General features: G+C 38.5%; 2 protein-coding genes across 7 annotated transcripts in view; both read left to right on the top strand.

Moving 5' to 3' along the window:
- The first annotated feature begins 9,607 nt into the window (after nt 1–9,607).
- Nucleotides 9,608–12,883, top strand: LOC135773131 (G2/mitotic-specific cyclin-B1-like). 2 transcript variants are annotated; one of them, XM_065282626.1, is made up of 9 exons: nt 9,608–9,896; nt 9,985–10,113; nt 10,203–10,313; nt 10,619–10,801; nt 10,976–11,134; nt 11,326–11,562; nt 11,674–11,814; nt 12,029–12,130; nt 12,232–12,883. In XM_065282626.1, exons 1-9 carry the CDS (start codon nt 9,876–9,878, stop codon nt 12,331–12,333), a joined length of 1,185 nt encoding a protein of 394 aa, XP_065138698.1. In that variant the 5' UTR covers nt 9,608–9,875; the 3' UTR covers nt 12,334–12,883. The 2 variants fall into 2 exon arrangements, with proteins under 2 accessions (XP_065138698.1, XP_065138697.1); XM_065282625.1 differs by having other exon boundaries at nt 10,616–10,801.
- A 1,980-nt stretch (nt 12,884–14,863) lies between these two features.
- The window catches only part of LOC135769775 (SH2 domain-containing adapter protein F), a 125,774-nt gene continuing 113,856 nt past the window's right edge, over nt 14,864–26,781 (top strand). For all 5 annotated transcript variants that reach the window (XM_065279289.2, XM_065279287.2, XM_065279285.2 and 2 more), the window contains exon 1: nt 14,864–15,509. In XM_065279289.2, coding sequence (XP_065135361.2) covers nt 15,066–15,509 — 444 coding nt within the window. In that variant the 5' untranslated portion in view covers nt 14,864–15,065. The remainder of the gene's footprint in view (nt 15,510–26,781) is intronic.

Below are 26,781 nucleotides of genomic sequence, written 5' to 3'. Positions count from 1 at the left end.
GAATCTCTGCACCTATATATTAGCGCCTCATTGGTGATTAACAATGATTATTTCATGTGCTGTTTCACACAGAGCAAAAACTGAAATATTTAAAATAAGAAATTAGCATGTGATTAAAAAAAAGAGTACATTTAAAGGATTATCTATCTATGGATGCTGCCTTATGAGATGCAAGTACATAGCCCAGCAAATGCTTTTATAAATGACACACATTAAACATTTTGAAGGAACTTTAAACTTCATAATTTGTCTGCAGCAAGCTCCAATGCAGTGCTGTCAAAAGAAATGATGGATAAAGCCATTACACAGTCTGATCCACATAGCAGCTCATTCCAGGAACTGCCCATTTAGACAGAAGGAGAAAATAGTTCAAATGAAGCATGACTTTGCACAGAAAACACTGAAAAATATTGAATGTGTGTACAGATTTTGAGTTTAACATACCATTAAGCATTTGGCAGATACTTTATCCAAAGTGACTTTTTAAAAATGATTTTTTTTTATAAATTCTGATAAATTCTTTATCATTATGTGTGTTCCCTGGGATCGAACCCATGACCATTGCAATATAAACCCAGGAACAATGGAATCAGCAATGTTTCTTTTCACATCATAAGAAAGCTTTCACAGAAACAAAATGTTTAATGAACTGCAATTGATTTCATAAGCATTAATATATTCTGCTTTCTTTTGGCTCAACTACACGAGCAGGGCAAGGATGGTCATCTCTTGGCACTGCCACATGGCTGGCACATTCTTTCAATGCCAGCTACCACAGAACGTGCAGACGAGACTATTGCCAAAATAATTACTATAACGTTGTAAACTAATGCTGTAACTGTGTTATTTATCAACACTAAAGCGTATAATACTGCCAAGTTAACACTCCCCAGACACACATATGCACACAAGAAAAGGCCAAGTGGTTTTTCAATATCCTTATTTTTATACCCTTCCATTATTAAAACGTATATGCATGTTTACCTGCATAAAATATGAAACACTTGCAATTAAAAGGCAAATGGGAAAATATATATTGTGTGTGTGAGTATGCATGACACATCACTGCACAACTTGTCTCTTTGGCATTTCGATCGATATATATCTAACCAAGGGCGACCCAGGGAAGTAATCACTCCTCAGTGTAATGTAATGGTGTATCTGAAAGGATAGAAATCAACAGTTTACACCGTGAGCTTTTGAAAGAGGAATAAGAGAGTCATATTTTAGTATGATTTAAACAACCAGATCTGATCAAGAGATTGATGTTACTATAGTTCATGATGCTAGCAACAGAAAAGGCATGGGTTTGATCCCAAGGAACACACAAACTGTTAAATATGCACCATAAGTATAATGTGGCTGCCAAATTGCTTAATGGTATTGCGGAGGATTTTCTTTTTCCGGGTGGATCATCAAGACTATTGGTCCTCCTAGTTGTCAATCAGGAGTGTTGCACAATTGCATTTTTTTTTTAAAGTGGAGAAGGCGGTTCTTTTCTAAAATTCAAGAAAATCCTCTGCTACACCTTTAAGGTATATTTCAAGTGCCAAATTCTCTATCAAGATCAGCAAATATATCATGTCATAGGCATGAAACATACCAGAATAAGTTTGTGATATTTCATATTGCTTATACGAAACATAAAGGTGCACTCTCAGAAATCTAGGCACAAATGCTGTCGGGGTGGTTCCCTTTTAAAATATTAAACTTTGTACCTAAAAAGCGCATATTAGTAGCCTACATCCTATCCGCTGTGCACATATCTGTACCATATTTGGACCTTTTTAAAGGGTACATTTTTGTACTCATTGTTTTAGATGGGCACATATAACACACGCTGTTTCTGCTTATCTCATGTTAATATTGAGTGGGCTACATAGAGTAGCATAACATCCCTCATATCTCCAAAGAGTCTTTAGTTTTATCATACTTATAAAAGACAGATCATCTTTATCGATTGTTTCTAAAAAAACTGACCCCCTCGAGGTGTACCACATGCAGAGTGAGTCACAAACAAGCAACACACACAAAACATCATCCCACTATCTCTAGATAAATTATGATTCACTACATGTTCGTGTCGTTTACATTATATGCACTTGCAATTGGTTGGGACCGCATTTCAACAAAATCCAGTCTTAAACAAACACAAATGCACAACTCCGCTGCTAACCCAGATAAACAAACTATATCCATTGACTCTAGAAATAGTTTATTTTAAGCCATAATGGGTAAATATTGGACAGAACAAATACTGGGCTACAAATTACCCCATACTGATCCCCTATGATGTCAGAAGGGGATAATACCGCCCCTTAATCTGCACTATCCAACCACAACACTGCCATTTAGTGCAGCGATCAGCTCATTTGCATTTAAAAGGAAATAGCCAAAACAGCACACCTATAAAGTGGCAATTTTAACATGGAATAATAAATTATCTACGGGGTATTTTGAGCAATAACTTCTCATACGTACTCTGGGGATACCAAAGATTTATTTGACATCTTAAAAAGGTCTCGTGAAATGTCCCCTTTAATAAACTGCACTTAGGTTCTCAACTCGCTCGCCTCTCAGTGGATTATGTTACAGAAAGGCATTTTTGTATTTATTTCATTCCAGCTATATTAAAAAAAAAAATGCTTTTTATAGTGAGCAGCAGACCTCAACTCTCCCTGAAAATTCTATATTTTCTTGTGAAAATATTTCATGTGATGTTCGATTTAGGCAACAGGCACAAGATGGATATATAGGCTGTCCATCACAATGTAGCCGATGGAGTGATGTCAAAAACTGGTGCCTGTGCAATAATGATTGTGTTGACATGTAGAGAACAAGGTGAGAGAGAGAGAGAGAGAGAGAGAGAGAGAGAGAGAGAGAGAGAGAGAGAGAGAGAGAGAGAGAGAGAGAGAGAGAGAGAGAGAGAGAGAGAGAGAGAGAGAGAGAGAGAGAGAGAGAGAGAGAGATTGTGGGCTTTCATTTGTCAGAGGCTGTTGAGACCGTCAGCTTGTGTACAGAGGCTAAACCTTGAACCATGCAGCAGTGATCCATCTCCGTCAAAGCATGAATACACACAAACACACACACACACACACACACACACACACACACACAACACATTTAAGTGTTACAAAGCTGGAGGAGCTTTCAACCTACAGGATACCCCAATGCCAAACATTTTCCAATAATAAATTAACCAACTATAATAACAGACAATGAGGTTTATTAAAATAAATACAACATAAGGTAAAGCATAAGTTTGCTGTTAGTTATGACATTGTAGCATTTTACAGTCATTATACAAATGTTTTTATCCAAACAACTAAACAAAAGATGAGCCAACCTAAAGCATAGTACGCAAAGCTACAAAGCTAGTGTACATAAGTGATTAAAATGTTACATTTATTTTGTTAAAAATAATTTTATATAAATCTATGATCTCAAGGTGTCGGCCATCATGAGGGGGATGGCCACAAATGACTAAAACTAATATATGATTTACATTTTTGCATTTGCCAGATAAATTTTTTGGGATTGAATCCATGACCTTTCATGTCAACATAAAACGCTCTACCAATTGAGCTACAGAAACCTTAAGATTGCCGTAGAATATAAAACCGCTATGCGTCGTGCCGCAGTACCACCTTGGGTGTCCATTATTTTGGAATAATTCAACGGCCCGTCATCAACTATTCCTTACATGTAAAACCATCTCTGAATAATTTTAGCACTTAAAAAAGTCACATACCTTCTATATTTAACATATTGGGCCCTATTTTAACGATCTGAAACGCAAGTGCGAAGCGCAATGCGCAAGTGACTTTGTGGGCGGATCTTGGGCGTTGTTGCTATTTTCCCGGCGGGAGAAATAACTCTTGCGCCAGGCGCAAATCAATAAGGGGTTGGTCTGAAGCAGGTTCATTATTCATAGGTGTGGTTTGGGTGTAACATCAAATAAACCAATCAGAACGCTATACAACATTCCCTTTAAATGCAAGGCGCAAGTTCCATGGTGGGTTGCTATTATTATGACGGATTTACCAGGCACACGCCAGGAGCGGTTCACAGCTGAGGAGACCGACGTTCTTGTAAGAGCAGTCAAAGACAGAGAAGTTGTTTTGTATGGGGATAGGAGAAACCCGCCCAAATCAGCGTAGGTTAAACAGGCGTGAGAGGAAATAGCCACAATTGTCTCATCAGCTGGCATCCCCATCGTTGCGCCAAGCGCTACAATGATGTCAGGAGACGAGGGAATCCCAAGCTTGCCAGCAGAAATCGGGCACGCCGTGTAACGGGAGGTGGATCTGCCTCAAAACCTGACGCCAGCAGAGGACATCGCTGCGTCCACCTTCACCGCTGAAAGGGTTTGGGGGCTTTGAAATCGAACCCAAGAAATGCAAGCAAGGTCCAACCCCAAAGTACACTTACAAATATCAAGTTCATATACATTAAGGTTTCTTATGAAAATATTTTAATCGTTATTTGCATGAGAATTTTTTAACGCAGCCACACAATAAATAAAAACTATCACCACAATGCTCACCACTATGATTCCCCTTATCTCATGTGTTTATATTTTTTTTTATTGTAACAATTTATGATTTGCAAAAATAACTGTTGCATCTGTGTAGATTAGATGCAAAGTGTGTGCACGTTCTGCACGCTATACATTATGGTCAAGCATGCGCCCTTAAAATAGCATAATGAACCACGCGCAACGCGCCACTGACTTTAGACTAGTTTTTTTTTTATCAGTGGCGCAATTTGTTTTGTGAAACTGCAAAATAGCATCAGGGATGGTTTGCGCCGCAACACGCCTCCTTTTTTGCGCTGAACTGCCCAGGAAGCGCAAGTTCATTCCCTAGTTTGCCGACGTGCGTCTGTGGAGGGAAAAACCCGCTGTGCGCCGGAGCAAAATACGAATGATACATGCGTCACTGACAAAGTCAATTGCACTGGGTGCAATATAGGGCCCTCTGTATCAATGCATTCTTTGGCACCTTTAATTCTTTATTTCAGGTAAGTATACATTTAAACACAAGTACTGCTCATTTTAGGCGTAAAACTTTTCAAGAGTGGATAAAGGACTATTGATTATTAAATATGTCCCTGTTGCACCAGTACATCAAACTGACAACAACCGCCACTGACACTTGTTCTTTATTACCTCATACAATCCATAACAAACCCAGCCATCCCAACTGAGATCTGCCTCTCTCACCCCAACACAGATCTAGATGACACACTTACAAGAGCCGAGTTCAATAGGTAACACGTCAGATCAAGAGCCTCCTTCATTAGACAGCTGTGGCTCATTCTTCTGGCTGTGTGAAGCAGACACAAGCAGGCGAGTGCCGTGAGGAGGTGTTTAGAGAGGAGGATGTCACTGTACAGCACATGAATAATAGGCCAAGTTGACTGATGACATGCACAAGATGTTTAAAATGGCTCGAGAGAAAATCTAGCGAGATGGAATGGGAGCAGAGGCAATTTCAGGAAGACGCATCACAGAAATGTCAGCGAGTGGGCTGGCATTTTTTTTTTACAAAAAGGGTGAGGCAAAGGTGAAAAGGTGACTGTCGAGGCCACAAAATAATATGAAAAGATATGGAGGTAGAAAGAGCACTGAGATTGTCTGGTGTGTTATAGATATTGAAATCCCCTATAATACCCTTTTGGAAAACTGATCCAGCTCGGCAGGTAGTCCGAGTTTGTTATTTATGTTTGGACTGACATTTGGGAACATCACTTCAAATAGTAAAATCTGAAATATTTTATAAATAATATTTCTTGTGAGGTTTAACAGAAGTCTAACAGCAGAAGAAGCTGTTTATTGAAACATTCAAATGGACTTTTAAATATCACTGTAAGTACATTTGTTGTATTTATTGCATTTATTGGAACAGGCAGTTCAGTCAAAATTTATTGCAATGGTTCTGTATTATCTTGCAATGAATGTAAGGTACCGATGCTACTGTAACTATAATGTGCAGTAAGCAAGTATATTTTGACATTTGAGAAAGCACACAAGGACACAAAGATTATAATCCCAGTATTTTTTTTACCTTGTTTGGGTTAGGTTTAGGTGTCGGGGAATGGGCTGGAATATACAGTACAGTATGTTGTAAATGTTTGTACAGTATAAAAGTCATTACGTCTATGTAAAGTCCCAATAAAACATGGAAACCCAACCCAAAAATGTGTGTGCGTACTGTGTGTGTGTGCGTGCGTGCGTGTGTGTGTGTGCATGCATGTCACATGTGTGTGAATAGGTATATTAAAATTTGTTATCTCATTTAAAGTCACAGGTGTGCCTTTACCTCTAGAAAAGGCATAATATTGTATTTGCAGCAACTCATTTTACCATATGAAACAGAAGGTATGAATCTACATCCCTTTTGCACGCTTATATAAAGGTTATCTATGACCTTCTGTTGTCATTTCTCCAGTGGTGCAGAGTTGCCAACATTCTTAGTAATTCATCTGTTGATGGACAGGAGATGGTGAGAACATGGCTGCGTCCGAAAACTTAGGCAGCTGACTTGTTTGAAATATAAACAGAGAGATAATAATTGAGAAACTTCAAGACTAATTTCTCGCTAGAAATTCAATCAAAAGGTGTAAAAAGTGAAAATATACATTTATTTACACAAAATTTGTGCACCAGGCGCTTTCTTGAATGCCATTTTATTTTTTCGAACTCGACCAGGCTCGACCAAACACATTCCCCATGCGCACACACATAGAATTGTGGGACAAGATCTTAAACCTAACATTGGATTCGGACATGCCTTAGGGGTTGTGTACACCAAAACTTTTACGCCCGCGGCCGGCGCATGTTTTCAATTGTTTCCAATGGAAGCTCTGCGTTTTTCAAATAAGCCAGCAGCTAGCGTTTTTTTCCGCGCTGAAAACCGGCGCTCTGCGGTTTTTCCGTGCTCGGCACTGAGCGTCGAGAGTTGAAAGAGATTCAACTTTGGGAGAAAAGCTCCGCTCATCAATGTCAGTTCTCACACGGCCACCCAATCACAGTGGAGGAGGGGCGGGACATTACCACAGCAACCAACCGGCTCGCAGCTGAAGTATCACAGCTACCAAAGCGCTCAGCTGAAGAAAGCTGGCACTCAGCTGAAAAACAGCTGGCATTCGGCGTCCTCAAGGCGTTTTCAGCCACGTTTAAAAGTTTTGGTGTGTCCAGCCCCTTAGGGGCTGGAGACACCAAAGCTCTTACGCCGGCAGCCGCGCATGTTTTCAATTGTTTCCATTGGAAGCTCGGCATTTTTCAAATAAGCCAGCAGCTAGCGGTTTTCTTCTGCACTGAAAACCGGCGCACGGCGGTTTTTCCGCGCTCAGCGATGAGCACCAAGAGTTAAAAAATTTTCAACTTTGAATGAAAAGCTCCGCTCGTCAATGTCAGTTCTCATGAGGCCGTCCAATCACAGTGGAGGAGGGGCGGGACATTACCACAGCAACCAACCGTCTCACAGCTGACGTATCAGAGCTACCAAAGCGCTTATCTGAAGAAAGCTGGCACTCAGCTGAAAAACAGCTGGCATTCGGCCTTGTCCAGGCGTTTTCAGCCGCGTTTAAAAGTTTTGGTGTGTCCAGCCCCTAAATGCCTTCCTGCCTTGGCGGCAGCAATTAGAGTTTTTGGACGCAGCCCATGTGTTACAGTGATTTTACAAGCGGCATAGGATGTTCTGAAAACCCCTTGAGGGGCTTTTGTGTTCATAGTTCTATGTGATAGTTTGGGTAGGGATCAGTTTTTGGTTTATAAAATGTTTTTTATAAAAATAATACAATTATTTTATTATTTCATTTGTAGTTGTCAAGCAACGTACCATTTAATGCATTAACCTAATACTGTATGTTCACATTTTGTTGTTGTTTGCACCATAATAGCCTACTTAATTCTGTGTAACAACCTGTTGTACACAATCATGGACAATTACTGCTATGTTCAAATAAAAATATTTGGTTATTATATTTATTGGTTCTTCTTAACCCCAAAATAGCTGGAAGAAATTTGAAAAAAAAAAGACAAACAAAACAGCTCGGGTCTTAAGGATAAGGATTAATCTATATTTGCTATTATGCAATGCTAAAACTCAGCTCAGGACTTTTAATTTATAATATATGATTAATCAGCTTAACTGTGGTTGTATAGGATAATTAGAAATAATTGCGATATCTTTTATTAAAAATATAATACACATTTTTATTAAACAATAAATAAACAACAGTAAATGTAACAAGCATGTGTTTTGTTCTCTTTATTATCAACTAATACAATACAAATGACAGATAAACAGTAAGAAAGTACGAGCTGTGTCCCAATTCAAAGGCTGCGACCTTCTAAGGACGTATTTTAAGACTGATTGCGTCACAGGAGCGCGACTTAAGGCCAGTAAGGCCGTCCCATTTCAAAGGATGCTTAGAATGAAGCCTCAAAATGCGTCCTCATTTCTCCGCGCTGTTAAAGGAGCATTTCAACGGTAGAAACATTAATCTTTATTGAAAGTGTGTCATATTTGTAGTCGAAATGTAACATACATTTTGAATTTGGTGCCTATTTGACTGAGAAAAGGGGTGTTTGTAGTCTCACTCCCTCAACAAAGATATTGCACTTCCTTCTTTCAATGATGCAAAATGATGATTTTTACATCATTGAAAGAAGGAAGTGCAACACTGAAATCTGTATTTCTCCTGTCTCAGCAGCAACTGAGGAAATGATTGACCATTCAAAAACATGACTGGGGTTCTAACTATACAAAGCTTTATGCAAATGGGTGAAGTGTCCCTTTAAGGATAGAACGAATGGATCCTTAACAGCCGAGGATATCCCAAGAGTCATTGCGCGTCTGCAACGGCTGCATATAATGGGTGGATATTCTAAAATAAACAATTAAAACCTTTATTAAATAAAAGTGTATTTATCAGAAAACTTTTTTCTTGTCGCTGTTTTAGTATTATAAGTTATGTTTTGTGTATATTTTGCGTATATTTATAAGGTTGATTAATTTGGTAAACTGTTGAATAGTTTAATATACATCAACGTGCCATATTTCTAAAATAAATTAATAATTTTTCTGATGTCACATTTATTTTAATATGTCAGAAACGTGCAGGCAGGCGCGTGCAGCAGGTGACGCTAATTATGGGTCCTCCGAAGGTTAGACCGTCTCATTTCAGTTATCTTCGCGAACTTCTGAGGCTTCCACCTTGAAAGACCGAGTGCTCACCTTTTAAGGTCGAATGCTCATAAGGTTGCAGCCATTGAATTGGGACACAGCTATAGACTTCACCGTATCACAGCACAATCAATAAAGCAACACAGGTGTAAGGGATTATGACGAATATCTGCGGCAGCTCTCTGACGCTCATTCATTTTCGTTCACTTCTTCCCCGTATAGTGGACTCAATTGGGAACGAGGGAGCGGTTTCGAACACAGCTCTATTAACTCTCGCGTTCCTGTGATGTCATACGTCGACCGATCTACGCAGCGTCAAACACACGCAATCGAGCACAGCTGCGGTCAATAATATTAATTAACCACGGCGACTCTCATATAATCCACCATTCTGTGCCCATGAACTAGGAAGATTGAGCACTCATTTTTCCCAGTCTTCCACACAACCTTTCAATTCTGCCCCCAGTCTTGGAAGTAGTTTCTGCACTTTGGCTCTGTCTACTCTCTCTCTGCATCCACCTCTGCTGAATTGAGCTGGATGTGCAGCTTTCCCAAAATTCCTGAAAAAGAGCCAAATTCTTCTTCCATTCTCAGCAGCTCAACATCATGTAAAGTCAACCGCTACTGGTTCACCATACATTTTTGTTTGTTTTGTTGTTATTTTGTTCCTTGAAAAAAATCATGTCACCCCGTGTTACAAGAGTAAGTATTCTTTCTTGATGACACTTTGTCTAAGTATCAGATAACAATTGTCAATGTAATAAAAGCCTACTGGTCTTTTCACGCTAAGGCAAACTCAAGATATGTGCGGCTAAACGAGAAAGCCTCTGCAGTGCCTTATTTCCTCAGATCCAGGGTACCCTTGGGAAATGCATCTAATCTGATCGGCCTCAATAAAGCTGTTGATATATTACCAAAGGTAATAATGTGTTTTCCTGTGGATTGCGTAAGGGCTCATTTCTGATCTAGTGATAAAAGATTAACTGAGTGTTTGTGACTCTTCGACAGAAAGAGAAGACTGTACGGTTAAAGAAAGAGCGCACAAAAGCCAAGGATGCAGGACTCAAAGCTCCTTCAACCAAAAATGAGAACGTCCCTGTGGTGTGTGAAACAGTCAAGGTATGACTAACTGGTCTGTTTATGAACATTTGCCCGGGGTTAAGAGATCAAAAAAATGTTTTTGGGTTTGCATTTGCCAGAAGTTTGACAATGTATTACAAGGTACTTTTTTTTTTTATCCGCATGTGTTCCCTGGTTTCGAACACATGACCTTTTGCTCTGGGAATGCAATGCAATAATTTATACAAAGCAATTTTGCTTCTGTATAATGTAGCTCAGTAGTAGAGCATCAAATTCCAACACTAGACCCAGATGTTATTTAATCATTTTTTTATCATTAATAAAAAAAAACAATTTCCCAGCAGCCAGTTGCATGCACGACTGAAAAGTGTGACGTTACTCTGGGTATAGAGCGACAAGGTGCCGCACCTCAAGCTTTCTCCAGTTTGTTGCTTGACATCCAGGATGTGGACTCTGGTGATGCTGGCGATGCTCAGATGTGCAGTGAATATGTGCGGGATATCTACAACTATTTACAACAGCTTGAGGTAAGGAGTTGGGATGTGTAATGATGATTACAACCTTTTGTATATTACGATCAATGTCTTAATTTGTCTACCTAGAAGGTTTACGCCTATAGATAATGACAGTTATCTTTAAGCAATTATTTTTAGGATATTTATACAGTTATAAACAGTCATTATATAATGCATTTGTTTTAGGTTGCTATGGCCATTAGACGGCGTTACCTAGAAGGCCAAGAGATTACCGGTTCAATGCGTGCTGTCGCTCTTGACTGGCTCATGCGGGTGCAGAGAGAATTTAAGCTGCGGGAAGAGACCTTTTTTATGACTGTCAACATTGTTGATGGTTTCCTTCAGGTCAGTAGTTTTCAAAATTTGCACCTTTTAATGTGTCCATAATGAGTTTTGATTGTAAAACTTGCACTGCAACATTGCACATCTGTGATGCAAAATGATCTGGATTCTTTTTGGTAGAAACTGTTAGCCCACTAATGCGTGCTTTATTGTAGATTCATTGAGTGTTGACTTTGTCCAAATCTCTTTTTAAGAACAACCCTGTTCCCAAGAAATACTTTCAGTTGCTCTGTGTGACTGCAATGCTGATTGCTTCAAAGTATGAAGAGATATACTCGCCCACAGTGGGAGACTTTGCATTCGTGACAGATGGTACCTACACCTGTGCAGACATCCGCAAAATGGAGAAAATAATTTTAAAGAAGTTAGATTACAACCTCGGGAAGCCAGTGGCATCTCACTTTCTACACCGGGCCTGCAAAGTTGGCCAGGTATGTTTGCTTTTAGAATAGACCTAAACTTGTTTTCCTCTAGTTGTTTAACTACTGTGCTTTTTTCAAATCACACATTAAATTTTTTCATTCATTCCCACTTGATGCCAGGCTAGTCCAAGAGAGCAGGAATTGGCAACATTCCTTATGGAGCTTGCTGTGCTAGATTATGACCTGGTTCACGTAGCTCCATCTCTCATCGCGGCCGCTGCATTTGCATCTTCTCTGAGAATCCTTGGCTCCGGAGAGTGGGTGAGGCTTTTTATTTCATATTTGTTTGTGAACTGGTATTCTTATCGTAGCTCTTACTGTGTGGATATTAATCAGTTATTAGTTTGCTTGGATGTAAATGCTGTACAAAGCATATGCCTGAGTATTCAAATGCAGCATGGAGAAGTGTAGTATTGACGTAATCCACTGGCACCAACATATGAACATTTTAATCTCGATAATTACTGTTTGGCAGAGCTCCATCCTGCAGCATTACACTGGGTACAAGGAGGAAACTTTAGCTCCCGTGATGCAGGGTATTGTACGCATGCTGGAAAAAGTTACAGAGGAATGCAAGGTAAGAGGAATTTGCTTGCTACTTATAAACTCTTCTTGGGCTGATAATTTAGTGTGTTCTATTAATTTCTCTACCTGAAGCATCTTTTTACTATTTCTCAGTTACAGGAAATGAAAATCAGGTATGCAAAAGTGTCTACAAGTGTCTGTGGAGCTGGTGCCAAGGGCGTGTCCTGTGAGAATATGGCAAAACTTCTCCAATAAGATCTGATTGAGGACACTTGCATACAAGTTTAGCACTTTATACTGACGGATATTGCTAAAAATCAGTATCTTTATTAAATTGCTTTTAATCCATTGTATTTTATGAAAGATTTTTATTTTTTCAAGCTAAATGTGCAATTCTGTGAATTTGTGTGTTTGTCTCCATTTGAAATTCCATTGGGAAAATGTCAATAAATGTTTTTTTATTGGAATCTTACTCAACCAACATTACAAGTGCTGGTTGCTTTTGTTTTCTCCTAAAAGTGTTTAGGATTAAAAGACTGAATTTGGGTCCACTGGCTTTTGTTCCTAGACAATTTACTGTGACAGGAAATCAAATGAAGCAGTCCTAACAAATTGAGGAAATGTGAAGCCCTCTCAGGAGCCATAGAGGGTTAAACTGCATGTTTCACGCCATGCTTTTATCCTGAAGGACACTGCTGTTAAAAAGACACATTGCTTCATAAAAAGCCACAGCAACGTGTCCCTGACTGCTGTAACTAATGTAAGAAGCTTTGTGTGTTTCATTGAAAAGAAACATCTCTGGACCAATGCAAAGTGCGTTTACAGAAAACTAAGGACTAAAAAACTGGATTTGAAAAGTCAATACATACACCAAATTCCAATTAAAAATTGCGTGGATAATACGCCCGTCTTTCCTTTTCACTTATACAGCTTATCTTTTCGTGTCCATTTATTTATATTTTTTTAAACCAGTCGCTTGGGTTTGGGGTTAGATTGTGGATTTGTTTTAGGATGTCCTTTAATATAGGTTTCTTCATGTTTTGTCATGTTTTTTTATTTAACAGTGGTTGCTTGGAGTTGGGGTTAAAATCGGGGTCTGGGTTAGGATGTCATTTAATGCAACTAAAACTTGCTCTAACCCCAAACCCAAGGGAAAATGAGAAACCACAGGAAAATATGAGATGCCAATAGATTCAACGAAAAGATGTGCCGTGTAAGTGAAGGGGAAGGACTGGCATGGCATATATGCATGCAAAATTGGAATTTGGTTTATGTATTTCACAACTTTTCAGCTGCGTGTTATTTATATGCATTTCATGAGAATGGACTCGATTTTTCATTGCTTTGTTGAAGTTAAGAAATGTGGTTTATAGGGATAGCTCACCTAAAAATAAAAATTCTCCATTTACTCACTCTAATGTTATTACAAACCTGTATAAATTTATTTTTTTATGAACACAAAGGAGGATATTTTAAGAAACTGTTGTAACCAAACTATTTGTAAAACCCATTTACTTCCTGGGAGGAAAAAGAATAAGGGGTCCACGAACGGTTTGGTTATCCCCTTAAATGGTCTTTGTAATAAACTGATGCACACAAGTTAAAGGGTTTTAGGAATTTTCTTATAGGGACTTTTTTAGCATTTGATAGATGGTTTGATCCAAAGTCAGTATGTGTGTCTCTGGGATGTCCCCAAGCCACCAATTGAATTACAGGAACACTTCAGGACAGTGTTCACTGTCTTTGAATTTACAGGTGTGTAAGAGTCATGCAATGTTTTAATCACAACACACTTAAAAATTATAAAACTGTGAAGTGTTTTTTTGTAGTGTGGTAAAACTGCAGAACCTTTCAAAAGCTAATGGCTCCTTTATATATACAGCTGTATGGCCTGAATCCTAGAAGGCTATAGTTATTTTATTAACAGAACTGGAACCAACATGCTGGTTTCAACATTTATTAAGCATTAAAGGCGGGGTGCACAATTTCTGAAAAACAAGTTGGAAAAGGGAGTCGGACCGAGTACCAAAACACACTTGTAGCCAATCAGCAGTAAGGGGCGTGTCTACTAACCAACGTCTTTGCCTGGGTTGCGTATGTGTATGGGTCTATCAAAAGAAGGTCCAGATTCTACTGGGGTAGGGGCGTGTTTGTTTAGGTGATTTAAAATGTCAAAATTGGCTTTCAGAGATCATGCACCCCACCTTTAAGAAATTATGGCAATCATATGTCGTCATATAATGCCATAAAGCCAACCCAGAATCGCCATGTTGTGGTTTCCTGGACCGGGCTTAAGTTTAATCTCAGAATTAAAAGCATGCTTGAGCTGTCTTAATTGTAAACATCTTGTCCTGACAACAATGGCATAGATACTTTTGTGTCAAGATGTATTACAGTAATGTTTATTGTAAGGTATGTTTGTAAAAACTTGTCCCGTCTTATTTTTTAATCCTGTCTGTTCAACCAACCCTACAGTATATAGTGTATTTGTGATACAGTGTACTTTAACAAAATAATTTAATAAAAGTACAAGATGTTAAGTCAAGATGATATGTATAATATGATGAAACAAGCCATATTTCTTTCTGAAATTTTCATCTTTTTAGTTATGCCACGCTCTCAAATATTTTATTAGCTAGTAGAAATAAGTGGAGGGATTCACATATCTATGTGGATAATGGGGGAATTGAAATAAAACGGGTTGAGATCCACTGCTCTATATGTGAAGTTCAGATGGCACAGTAATCCGATAGGTGGCAGTATTCTCAGGTGTAATATAGATCAGCTGTCTCTCAGTCTTTACACACGCGAGCACGAGTCGAGCGCAGAGTTTAACAAACAGAAAGTGATAGAGGTCGGGAAACAGACACTTATCGCGCCGAAACAGCACACGGACGCGTTTCTCGAGCGTTAAAGAGACTCTGGGACGGGAAACTGGTACGGATATATTTATATTAAATCAGAGTTTTGAGCAATGCGTTGGCAGCATGGCCAAATGGTTCAAGGAGCACCTGGGTTTCAAAACCACCAAAGCCCCACCACCGGCGCCCCCGAAACCGGACTACCGACACTTCCACACCACTGTATCCAGTTCGCCCGGATATCTCCTCCAGCAGCAGCAGCAACAGCAGCAGTCGGGCTCCGGGTTCATGTCCGCTCAGCCCGATATTATCACCGCGTACAAACTCCAGAAGGAGCTCGACTTCGAGGATCCGTACACGGGAGGCGGAAATATTCCCTTCTCTACTGGACTTGGTTCAGTGGGTTCGCCGGACGTCAAGTACGTGTCTCCGAAACACCGGCTTATAAAGGTGGAGACAGTCGAGAGAAGCGGGTCGAGCTCGGGCAGCAGTAGCGGGGTTACAGCGGTGAAATCCCCCAGCTCTCCACCTGCCGAACCCGAGAGCAGCGGCGGAGGCAAACAGGAGAAGGTAAGACTGATGATGCACAGGTAGCCTATATAACTTATACAAATGATGGATAAATCATACAATAAGTACTTACTTAATAAACTTAGCTGTGCCTTATTAAATTATTAATTACTTTTCATTTGTTAATTGATTTTTTTAGATATTCATTTATATATAAATGAGTATTATTATTTATTGCATTTATTATAAATAATACAATTGTATGTATGTTTTTTTTATTTATTTGTATTTTTTTCTTTTTGTATGTACTTATGAAAGTATTTGAAAATAATAGGGTTTACAAAGGCTTGAATATTTTGTGATGATAAAGGTGCACTTTAATAGGTGAAGGTCTGCCTCAAAACCGGCAAAACTGGTTATTTTATGGGTGACACAACGGTTGGGACCACAGAAAGCTTTTACATGACATGTCTAGAGATGTAGGTTTGTTAGACCTGTATTAGCAAACAATGGGTCTGGGGCCCACAAGGGGCCTCAAGTTGTGATAATATAAAACAACTAAATATCAATGTATTTCTTAGTGTTCTTTTTATAGTAAACCGGGGCATAGTTTTCAGGGGGAAAACTACTATACTACGCTTAAAACATATACCGTTGACACTTCAGCCTTCCTAATGTTCAAACGATATCAATGACCTTTATAACAAATATACATCTTTCAAATATTTGTAGTCAATAGCCAAAAGTTTGAGAATCATCCATAAACATCTGAGAGCTGTTTGACTGTCCACATCTGCCCTAAGCATCATATACCTTGTGATGTGGATCTCAGTGTTTTAAGTTGTTTAGTTGTAAGAGGCATGCCAAAGTCCATTTTATCCCATAAATTGCACAGTTAGTGATATTAGATGTGCTCCAGTCCATATATAATTTTTTTTTGTGGGGGTAAGGAAAACATGAACATTAATGATCTGGATTCAAAAGACTTAAACAGTATCTGTGACTTTAAGCGCTCTCTCTGTCTTTACTGTCCAACTTCAATACTCAACAGTGGACAGACAAGTGCAAAATCAAACTATGAACCAGAAACGGACAGATTCATGCAAACATGCTTGGGCGGCACACTTTGTGCTAGCTTTGATTTACATAACTTGCTGTGTGAATCAGAAATCACAGCAATTTGATTGTTTACATGGACTGCAGCCAGAGCTTTCACAAATATGTAACTCTGAACATTTCCCTGGATTTCATACCTGCCACACCTTTTCCTGTGAGGTGTGGCCTGTGCAGACTTAACGTACTGTACACTCACAGGTTGGCGATATGATGCAAGGGAAGAGTGCGTGCTTCCGACGATGATGTCATAGGTTGCACACGCCCCCGCAAATCTTAACTGAAGCCTTTTAGCAGATCTGTTCCTTATCTTTAGTGGCCTGCACACAATTTCCTCAGTGTTTTAAGCCTTTTTGGTTTGGCTGGCACATGTGGTGTGTTTTTTATTCTGCTACAGGTCACTGAGTGACATGCTGATGGTACTGTCGTTTGCATGTTTGCCAGCTGCCTATTGGAGAAAGACAAGCGAGCAACTAACACATCAATTCTGATAAATACTGCAGTTTCTGGGCTGTCTAATTAAAAGGAGCCTGTCGTACACATGAGTGAAGTGCACAAGTTGTACTTGAATGACTATTGTGGTCATTGTGTGAAGCGGTGCTTAGAGGGATTCTAGGAGCTGTTGCTGTTGTCTGTACTGGTCAGCCCTGTTATAACTGCTGAAATAATGTGTTCAGATTACAAAACAATGATGGGTTTAAATGGGGTGACCTGCAGAAATCTAAATCGTGGGTAAAGGACTGAAAAAGATGGGAGTGCTGTGTATTTAGTCAAAGAATTACGTGGGGTTTTTGTCTTTTTCTGTGACTGCATATGAATTTGCATAGTGTCGTTGTAAGAAACTCGCAGAAAAGGTGAAATTACATTAGGGAATAAGTAAAAAAAAAAAAACACAAGGGGAGGGCTGCAAAATATATTGAAAATACAGGAAAATCTAGAAAATATCCCAGTACACATACAGCAATGGTTTGTAATAACTGGATGATTTTAATATTTCAAAAAGTTATGTGTACTCAAGGTTTTAGGTTGTTGCAGATAGCAGAGAGTGGTGACACAGTTTTCTTTTCCCAGAAACAATGTGAAAGATATATTATTATATAATTTCAGCTTTTAAATATATTTTCTTATTCAAATTTATAAACATAAAGCATTATTGTAATGTATATTGTATCATTTAGCAACTTTCATCGTATGTCACTCCCCCCAAACAAACATTGCATAGCAATAAAAAAATTAGAGATTTATTTGTGTAGGTACTGTAACACTTTAAATGTTTTTGCCTATATAGAAATTGACTTTAAATCTTCCCTGACAAATTCTCACTGGAGTAAAAGGTGTGACAACTTGCCCCAGTCTCCCTTCTATCAAATGACCATGTAATACCATCATTAAGAGAGCAATGTGCTGCATATTCATGCATGTGTGTGTGCTTCGTAAAAACTAGGGCTGTGCAAAAAATATCGATAAATGGTTTGATAATGGTTTTCCACGATAGTATATCGATATTTCAATCTCTAGTATCCGTAAAAAAAAACCTCTGTGTGCGTCAAATGACCTCCTCCACCACTGCAGTAGTTGTTGCTGTCCAGTTGTCTCTCATATTCAGCCATTCGGCCAATGTATCAGGAGTTAGCAGGAGTGAGAAAATGGCACAAAATGTTAAAACAGATTCAGCTTTCAAACCCGACGTGTGGAAGCTTTAAAAAAAAAAAGTAAAAAAAAAAACATTTTTGAAAGGAAAAGTATTGCAATGTATCGCAACATGCAATGTATCGTTTTGTACCGTGATGCCCCGCACATGTATCGTGATATCTATTGTACCATGAGGCCCTTGCCAATACACAGCCCTAGTAAAAACCCATTCTTTTATGGTCTGATTGTAATAGATCTATGAAGTCTTATAGTTTATCATATCAGTTTGCTATTATTAATAGTAACTTATTTATATTTAAAAATATGACCGCATCATAGATCCTTTAGGCATGGAAACGTCTTCACTCGCGCACACACACTACTATGCTCTGCCGGCCAAAGTAACTTGATAGGCTAACTTGAATCTGCTGGCTCTTACAGAACGCTGTGTGTATCGACCTGTGAGTCAGGGATGCTGGTATCCTCCTGCTTCTTTGAAAAGGCCAACTAATGTCTTAATTACATGACAAGTGGATGATAATTATGTAAATGCTTACCTAATTCAGAGAATGCCAATAGCTGTGTCAAGTGTTTTACTCTATCTTGATTTTGTAACAGCAGCACGATTCAGTCATTTGGTTTGCTTTGATCAAGAGTGCAGGCTGATAGAAACAGAAAAGCCGAGCACATCTTAAGCTTAAAGCATTGAGCCATGACAGGCCATGCATTATCAGGTTTATTCTTTGTCAGAATGGTCTTTGCTGTTAGTTGTATGTGTTGGCATGATCCACATCTGCGTATGTAATATTTTTTTACTGTAATTAGCAAAGTCTTTAATATAATTGAGCAATTAATAATCCAAATATTAGTTTGAATAAGATAAGATAAGATATATGGCATATCCATTGTATATATGCTAGTATAGACCCCAGCACTCCCATTGTTCCGAGAAGGAAGATTTCATATGTTGTATATAGAGATTTACATCACTATAGAACGATGAGCCATTGCATTATGACCACCCCCAGCCTAGAGCAGTAAGCACACCTGGTAACTGAACAATGGCACAGGTGCATTTCATAGAGCTATATATAGTATATATTATACAGCTAATATATATGTATATAAATCGGACAGTTCATTACGATCCGATGCAATATCGATTTTCTCTGCCAGCTATGCAGTTTTTGCCTATACATCAAGTGCTTCTTCGAAGCGATTACGATTCGATCCGTTTCAATTTATTTACCGATATTTTTATATTACGTGTCTAGTTAAGCCGTTACATTTTTACTTACAAATGCAACCAAAATATATCACATGAACATTTAATCAAACTTTCTTTTGAAAATAGCACAATTTTTGTCCTAAACAAACTAACAAAATACACTTATAAAAAAATGAGTCACATAACAACAACAAACCAACAAAATAAACAAATTAAATAAAGAAAAGTGAATAATGAGTCACATTAAAATGTCAAATAAAATTAAGCTTATAAAGGCAACACTCAAATTCTTTCAGTATTTTGTGCCAAAATGTGCAATGGTGACAATCACTGAGGTAGTTTTAGAAAAAAAAATGGCAGATTTTGTATATATGAAGAGTTTCGTTGCAAAACGAGATAACTTTTATTTTACAGAAATCTAGTTTTTTTTTGGTTGTGCATTCCAATTAATATCAATTCAACTGCAGTTGGTTTGTTTTGATTTAAACCTTCATAACTTAAAAATACAGCTAAGTAGCACCATAAAACAAAATAATAACATAATAAAAAACATGTTTTGACAAAAATGTTAAAAACGGATTTATCTCGTTTTGCAACGAAACTCTTCATATATATATAGCTGCCGATTTTGATAGTGGAGACATTGTGATGGCACGACACCTTAGAACTTCAATCTCAAAAAAACATACCTTGTGGGTTGATCACGTGCCACTGAAGTGAGTACATATCAAAAGTGGTGCATGACTGGCCAAATGATGATCCGGCATCCAATTGTGTGCCGTATGAAGCTCACTGATGTCAGAGGGAAGACTGTTGTGCATTATCCACAGCGACCACAGGGCCACAGTTTGACAAATCACTAGCAGCTCCAAGAGTGGTGACCAGGGCAATGTGTCAGAGCACACAGTTCATCTCAGCCTTCTGTGTATGGGCCTGTGTAGGCGACGACCCAGCCAGGTCCCCATACTAATTACACACCATCACCAACAACACATGAGATGGGCCCAAGATCATTATTATTGGGGTGTGGATTGTTGGAAGACTGTGGAATAGTCAGACGAATCAAGTTTTCTGGTGCATCACGTTGACGGTTGAGCGCAGACACGCTGATTACCAACAGAGGCTATGGCAGCTGGATGAACTGTTGGGTGGTCACAGGTTGGCCGATGTTTCTTTGTGGGGCACCTTAGGAGGCCCCGTTATGACAATTGCACCATTCCTGACAGCTGTCAGGTAGCATTGTTGCGGACCAAGTGCACCCATTAAAGGCAATTGTGTTCCCTGCCGATGCTGGCCACTACCCCTAGGATAATGCGCCATGTCACACTGCCAGAATCATTGAGGAGTGGTTTGAAGTACATGATGTTGAGTTGCTATTAATGCATTGGCCTCCAAATTAATTTTACATGAACCAAATTGAACATTAGTGGTTTGACTTGGAAAAGCAGGTACATTGCCTCCACTAGGCATGGGCCGGTTACCGGTTTCAAGGTATATCGAGGTTTAAAACAGTCAAGGTTTCAAAACCACTAAAATGTTCTGTGATACCGTCTCCAAGGTATGAGCTGTGCTTATACAAAATTCATTAAATCATGAAGTCATGTGATTGATTTGATGTTTACATTTAATATACATTACGAAAATATTATAAATGTTTTGAAAGCATATTATAATTTAAAGGCTTAATTGTACCTGGCATTTGAAAATAACACATTTTAGTGTTGCAATGGCAATACCGCAACACCGTGAAACCGTGGTATTTTTGCTAAAGGTTATCATACCGCCAGAATCTTGTACCGGCCCATGCCTAGCCTCCACCCTGCATTATATGGGAACTGAAGAACCTGCTATTGAAATTAGGACACCAGATACCTTAGGAAACATACTGTGTAATGTCAATTTGTGAAATCAATGCCTTGCCTCATGGCCACTGTTCTAGGCTAAAGGAGGCCCAAAAGGATATTAGGCAGGTGGTCATAATGTATAATATATTTTTAGGAATGTTCAATATTACATCAAAGACAAGCAGGCACATTGTGTAGTCGAAATAAATAGGCATCAGGGTTTCCCGCTGCACTTTTCAGTTCGGGCGGCCCACCTAAGCTGGGAAACCCTACCACCTTAACTAGTTTGTCCAAAAAAAAAATAATATATATATATATAATAATCTAGTATGTGTTAATTTTCTCTCATAGTTTCTTCAAAATTTAGTTTTATTTGAGTGTTTAAAATAAAAATATTTTCATCATGACGCGTACTTTGATTGGCATGCCCCCGGCCCCGCCCACCCGCACAACCCTACCACCTTAACTAACAAATTTTCTGCGGGAAACCCTGGGCATTGTCTTATTTGTTCTTTGTGTTGTAAACGATTTAAACAATTAATTTTATGTTCGGCTGAGGGAGTTTTGGAAGATGATCAATCATGGCTTCAATGTAATTGTAAATAACAACACCCCCTGAGCACACACACAAAACCACACTGACCTACAGACAACTTTGTTCATCCTTGTGGTAAATTGCTGAAGGACTCCTGAAAGTAAATTACTGCAAGGTAAACAGAAGATAATAGAAGCAAACAAGGCTCGCATGCGCACTGTGCTAGCAGTGACCTTGTATATGCTTGCATTAGTGTCCGCTAATGTTTTTCACTTGAGCGTCAGTCTGACATTCTGCTTTGCAGGCAAGTTATCATTATATATTCATTATATGTAATTTTTCCTCACGTTCAATCATATGATGTTCGTATGTTTCCTCAGGTGTTGCTGCTGCATTGCTTTGCATTTAAAAAACAAACATAAATTTGATTTGTAACTTTATATTTGCAATTGTCCTACAGCGCCGTGTTTTAAACAGGCTTAATACTTGGCACGCAAGTTAATGGACTTTAATCTGAGGTTGCAAACAATGATTAAATCTTTTTATAAGTGTTGTATTTAGGGGGAAAGTAAACAGTGTTTGGATGACCTGGTGATCAAATGTTGATTTGATGCAGGTTTTACGATGCTGTATTGATTGTTTTTCCCATTAGACACATTAGCCTGCTTCTTCCCATCAATATTATTTTACAGGTGAGAACCAAAATACAAAATAATTTGTACTACATGGTAGGGGTGGGCGATAAACCGGTAGACAAAATTAACCGGTAGAAATTTGTCAACCGGTAGAGATTTTGGACTATCGTTTCTATCGAGGTTACGTGCCCACGTCACGCTCCTGTGCGTGTGGTCGCGAAAACGTAACGTTTGTACACGTATTTAAGCACTGCAGTTTTAAAACAAGTTATTTTAAGCCATTGAAACACAGACAACAGATCTGTATGCGTGCGTTCTTTCTGTGTGTCAGGAGCGGACAAGTCGCGCAACCGCTGCTCTTTCTGTCTGTGAGGAGCGCGCAATTCGCGCGACCTCTGCTTATTAAGCTCGTGAGCATTTTTCCCGCTTTATTGGCCTTAAATACACATATGCGTCAAAATTCCCGTCTTTGCAAGCATCATCATAAACACGACCAGTAAGGTCTTAAGAGAAAGTAAACAGCTAAAAGAGAAAGCGCATGTGTAACAGTGTATTGGATCCGGACTTTGGTCTTAAAGGGGAAGTTACCTAATTTTGCTCCTGTCTGTCACTCGTGTTAATCAAACAGCATTGAGAAAAAAATCTCTCACTGCTCCTGATTAAATCACTTTTCTACCTTAAATAAAAATATATATAGGCCTATACATACATGCATAATTATTTATTATCATTCTTATTGACTGTGTATCTTCAGAGAGCTTGAGTTTTGTTTGTTTTTATCTTCTTTCTATGCTTGTATATGTTTTTTGTGAGAATTATGAACATTTCTATGGTATTAAAGATTTAAACCTTATTAAAACATAAAAAACTCTACCGTGATACATATCGTTATCATGATATAAAATTAATCCTATCGTGATAGAAGATTTTGGTCATATCGCCCACCCCTACTACATGGGTATTAAAACCAGACCTGTTTGAACAAGATCCAGTTTTTTTTAACAAATTTAAATGCTGAAGGATCTCATAATCAATGGTACTAAATCCAATTTTGTTGGGTTGCCACTACCTCTCTTTCTGCACTGTGATGAGACCCTCATCAGTATTCATCTATGAATGGGTTTGTTCTTTTTGAGCTTACTGATGATGAGTTAAAATTTACCAAACTGACCATTCTGTTTCAATTTCCTCACTTGTAACGTTATTCATTGAGATTGACAGTACAGTTAGCTTAGAATCCAGTCAAATAGTATCTGTGAAACATTTTTATCTAAAGGCTTATACTTAAATTCTTAACCTGACTCACTAATACCAGCACTTACACAGCATGGATTCCTATCCTAGTTTTCTAAAAAATGCTGTATGCACTATGCTAGACTAACTGGGACCTGTCACAGCAGTTATGCATTGTTTGCCGCTTTGCTTATTTGATTGCTTCTGTTGTTTCCCTCATTTGTTAGTCACTTTTGATGAAGCATCTGATGAATGATTAAATGTAAATGCAAGTAAAACAACATTTTAATTGAAGTTTGGATAGTGAATAAATAAGTATCTGAATATATAGGATCTTATTTAATTGTGATGACTTTATTATATTATTTAAAAAATAGAAAATTTAGAATGATAATATGTGTCTTAACCACAGCAGTTAAAGAAGTGGATAGTACAGTGGAAAAATAAGTTATATTTGACAAACGTCAGTTATTTGAGAAACATTTGTGACCCTGTCTATGAAAGGATTTACTGTTTTCTACATAAAATCATTCTGACTATAAACATAACCTTTATATCTTTAATATTGACTAAGTTGGTCATGTCAAAGGTAAAAATTAAAATAAAAACAGTATGTAAAATCAAACTGTGATGCTCCTAATTTCGTTAGATTTACTACATTAACTTTAAGTTACATAACCAACCTGAACACAGCAGAAAGTCAATACTTATTCTATAAATTGTTTTAAATGGACCTGAAGGTTAAGCTCACCTGGTTATGTAACCATGGCGACAGTGTCCCCCTTAGAATTGTCTATCGTTATGTATTTTCATTTATGTGTAGATATGTGAGGTATTCTTTTAAATGAATGGGTAAAATAGACAGATGCCCGTTGACCTCCAAAGAAAGACAAAAGAATTACATGCATTCGTTCAACTGTTTCAGGCATGCACAGTGTTGTTGTTTTTGTGAGTACTGGTTGTGTGAATGAACGAACACGCCCCCACGCATTTGACATTTTAGGTATGTAATTAAAGACGACATTGTTTCCAGTTAAAAAGCAACTACTGTAGCCTCTCCTAAAGAATCTTGGACAAGGCTGTTGATCCGAATAAAGCACCATGTTGTTTGTTTTGAAATGTTACTCCACCCGAGTATTTTAAAATGCCAAACTAAACATGTAACCCAAAACTTTTAAAGAAGCTGTTTTGGTAAGCAAGGAATTAGTTCTAGTTAAAATTTTAATCTGCCTAAGAATGAAACCATTGTCAACTCTTTTACACACCCTTATGTTGTATAAAAACCTGTACGACTTATTATAAAATAATCTTTACAAAAAAATGTGCGGCACCAAAGAAAGTGCATGTAAGTAATATGGAATTGGAACAACATGATGTTGAGTATAAAGTGACATAATTTTCATTTTTGGGTACCTTTTTGTTGGAAAAAGTCATTGTCTGGAGGTGTTTTTTGGTGACTATTATTATTTGTTGTGGCAGCAGCTTTGGAATGTGCCTGTAGAGAAATACACTAGCGTACTTCATTCATCATCACTGTGCTCTGAAGATAATGTCACCTTACCTTCCAATCACAATTCCTTTCCGAGAACGTGGTAGAAGGAAATCCATATTGTTAAATCTGTTTTGGTGAACGAGTTTATATCGATAGGAAGCGAATTGATAACGGCAGTGCAATGCTTTATATCCTGCCGTGCTTACTCAGGACCACAATCCTGATTCACTCGAACATCAAACCTTGGGTTTCTCCTGCAGGGCTGGTCTTGTGCCTCCAGTACAGTAAGTTAGTTTGAAATAGTGTGAGTCCTGCAGGTCAACTGATCTGAGACCAGTTGTCTGGAACCTCATTCACACAGACCTCTGGTCCCAGAAAATACCCGTAAAATTGCCAGACAAGCGTCTGTGTGAACAAAAACTCGTTCCGTTAATCTTCTGGGATCGTTGCCGGAAAGAGGACCTAGTAAGATACGCGGGTAACCCTCTGTGTGAACAAGAATGCCATAAAGGGCGTGTCGAAGTGAGGACGCGCGCGTCATCATCACAACACAAGTTATGGTTCAGCTCCTTACAACGAGAGATAACGTGCATATAAACATTCACCACGAGAAATGTTGCAAACTAACATGTATATAAACATTCACCACGAGAAATGTTGCAAACTAGATTGAAGCAGTTATCAGGAAATGATATATGAGACGCATAAACAATGACGCACGTGCCGTAGTGAGGACGCGCGTGTCATGGCAACATGAAGTTGGTTCAACTCTTTAAAATCAGGGATTTACAACATTCACTACGAGAAATGTCAGCAAACTGGACTAAAGCAGATATCAGGTAAGTTAGCTCGTTACTTACTGCGTTGAAACGGAGATCATTCAGCAGCATAAAAGAATATCGCGTCACGTGCTCATTTGAGCTATAATAAACGAAAATACCCGCATGTCATCCCAACGAGATATATTGTTCAGCTCCTCAAAATGCGGGTTTTAAATGCATATAAACAATCACGATGAGAAATGTCTGAAAACTGTATCAAAGCAGAAATCAGGGAGCTTGTCAAATATCCACTCTGAAGCTGAGATCATTCACCAGAATAGAACTGTGCATTCACGCGCTCCTTTGTAGTCTTATCATAAACAAAAATGCACGTGAGTTGTTTCTGGAGAGAGAAATAATAAATAATATGCAAACTTCAGACGCTGCGTAGAAGAGAGGGCGGGACTTTCAACATGTCACGTGTCTTTCCGGGACCATCAGATGCCGTGTAAACTTGGCAGTGTGAATGAATAAAATATCAAGCGGTCCCGTAAAATTCCAGGATGCCTGTCCCGTGTATCTTACGGAATATCTGTGTGAAAAGGGCTTGGGTCTGTAGTGTAAGGGAAGCTAATCTTAGATTGGCATTAAAGGACACACAGCAGTTTGCACGATGGACAAAAATATTTGTTTTAACATACTGGTCTAAAAGAAACCAATTAAGCCTGAGGGGCTCTACCATTGAGGGCACAATCACAGAGAAAAAGAAGGGGAGGAAAAGGAGGTATTTTTAGCAATAAACACTAGCATTGCCTGAGACTACATAAATGTATTTTTTTTGTCATATAATTAGTCTGTC

Source organism: Paramisgurnus dabryanus, chromosome 9 (genome assembly GCF_030506205.2).
Source record: "Paramisgurnus dabryanus chromosome 9, PD_genome_1.1, whole genome shotgun sequence".
NCBI lineage: Eukaryota > Metazoa > Chordata > Actinopteri > Cypriniformes > Cobitidae > Paramisgurnus > Paramisgurnus dabryanus.
This window is presented reverse-complemented; position numbering and strand designations above follow the sequence as displayed.

What these genes read in the sequence shown, in the direction of transcription:
- LOC135773131 (XM_065282625.1), top strand. Translation starts at nt 9,876, where the DNA reads ATGTCACCCCGTGTTACAAGA. An exon ending in ACTATTTACAACAGCTTGAG is followed by an intron (nt 10,802 to 10,975) that starts GTAAGGAGTTGG and finishes CATTTGTTTTAG; the next exon opens with GTTGCTATGGCCATTAGACG. An exon ending in TTGTTGATGGTTTCCTTCAG is followed by an intron (nt 11,135 to 11,325) that starts GTCAGTAGTTTT and finishes TCTCTTTTTAAG; the next exon opens with AACAACCCTGTTCCCAAGAA.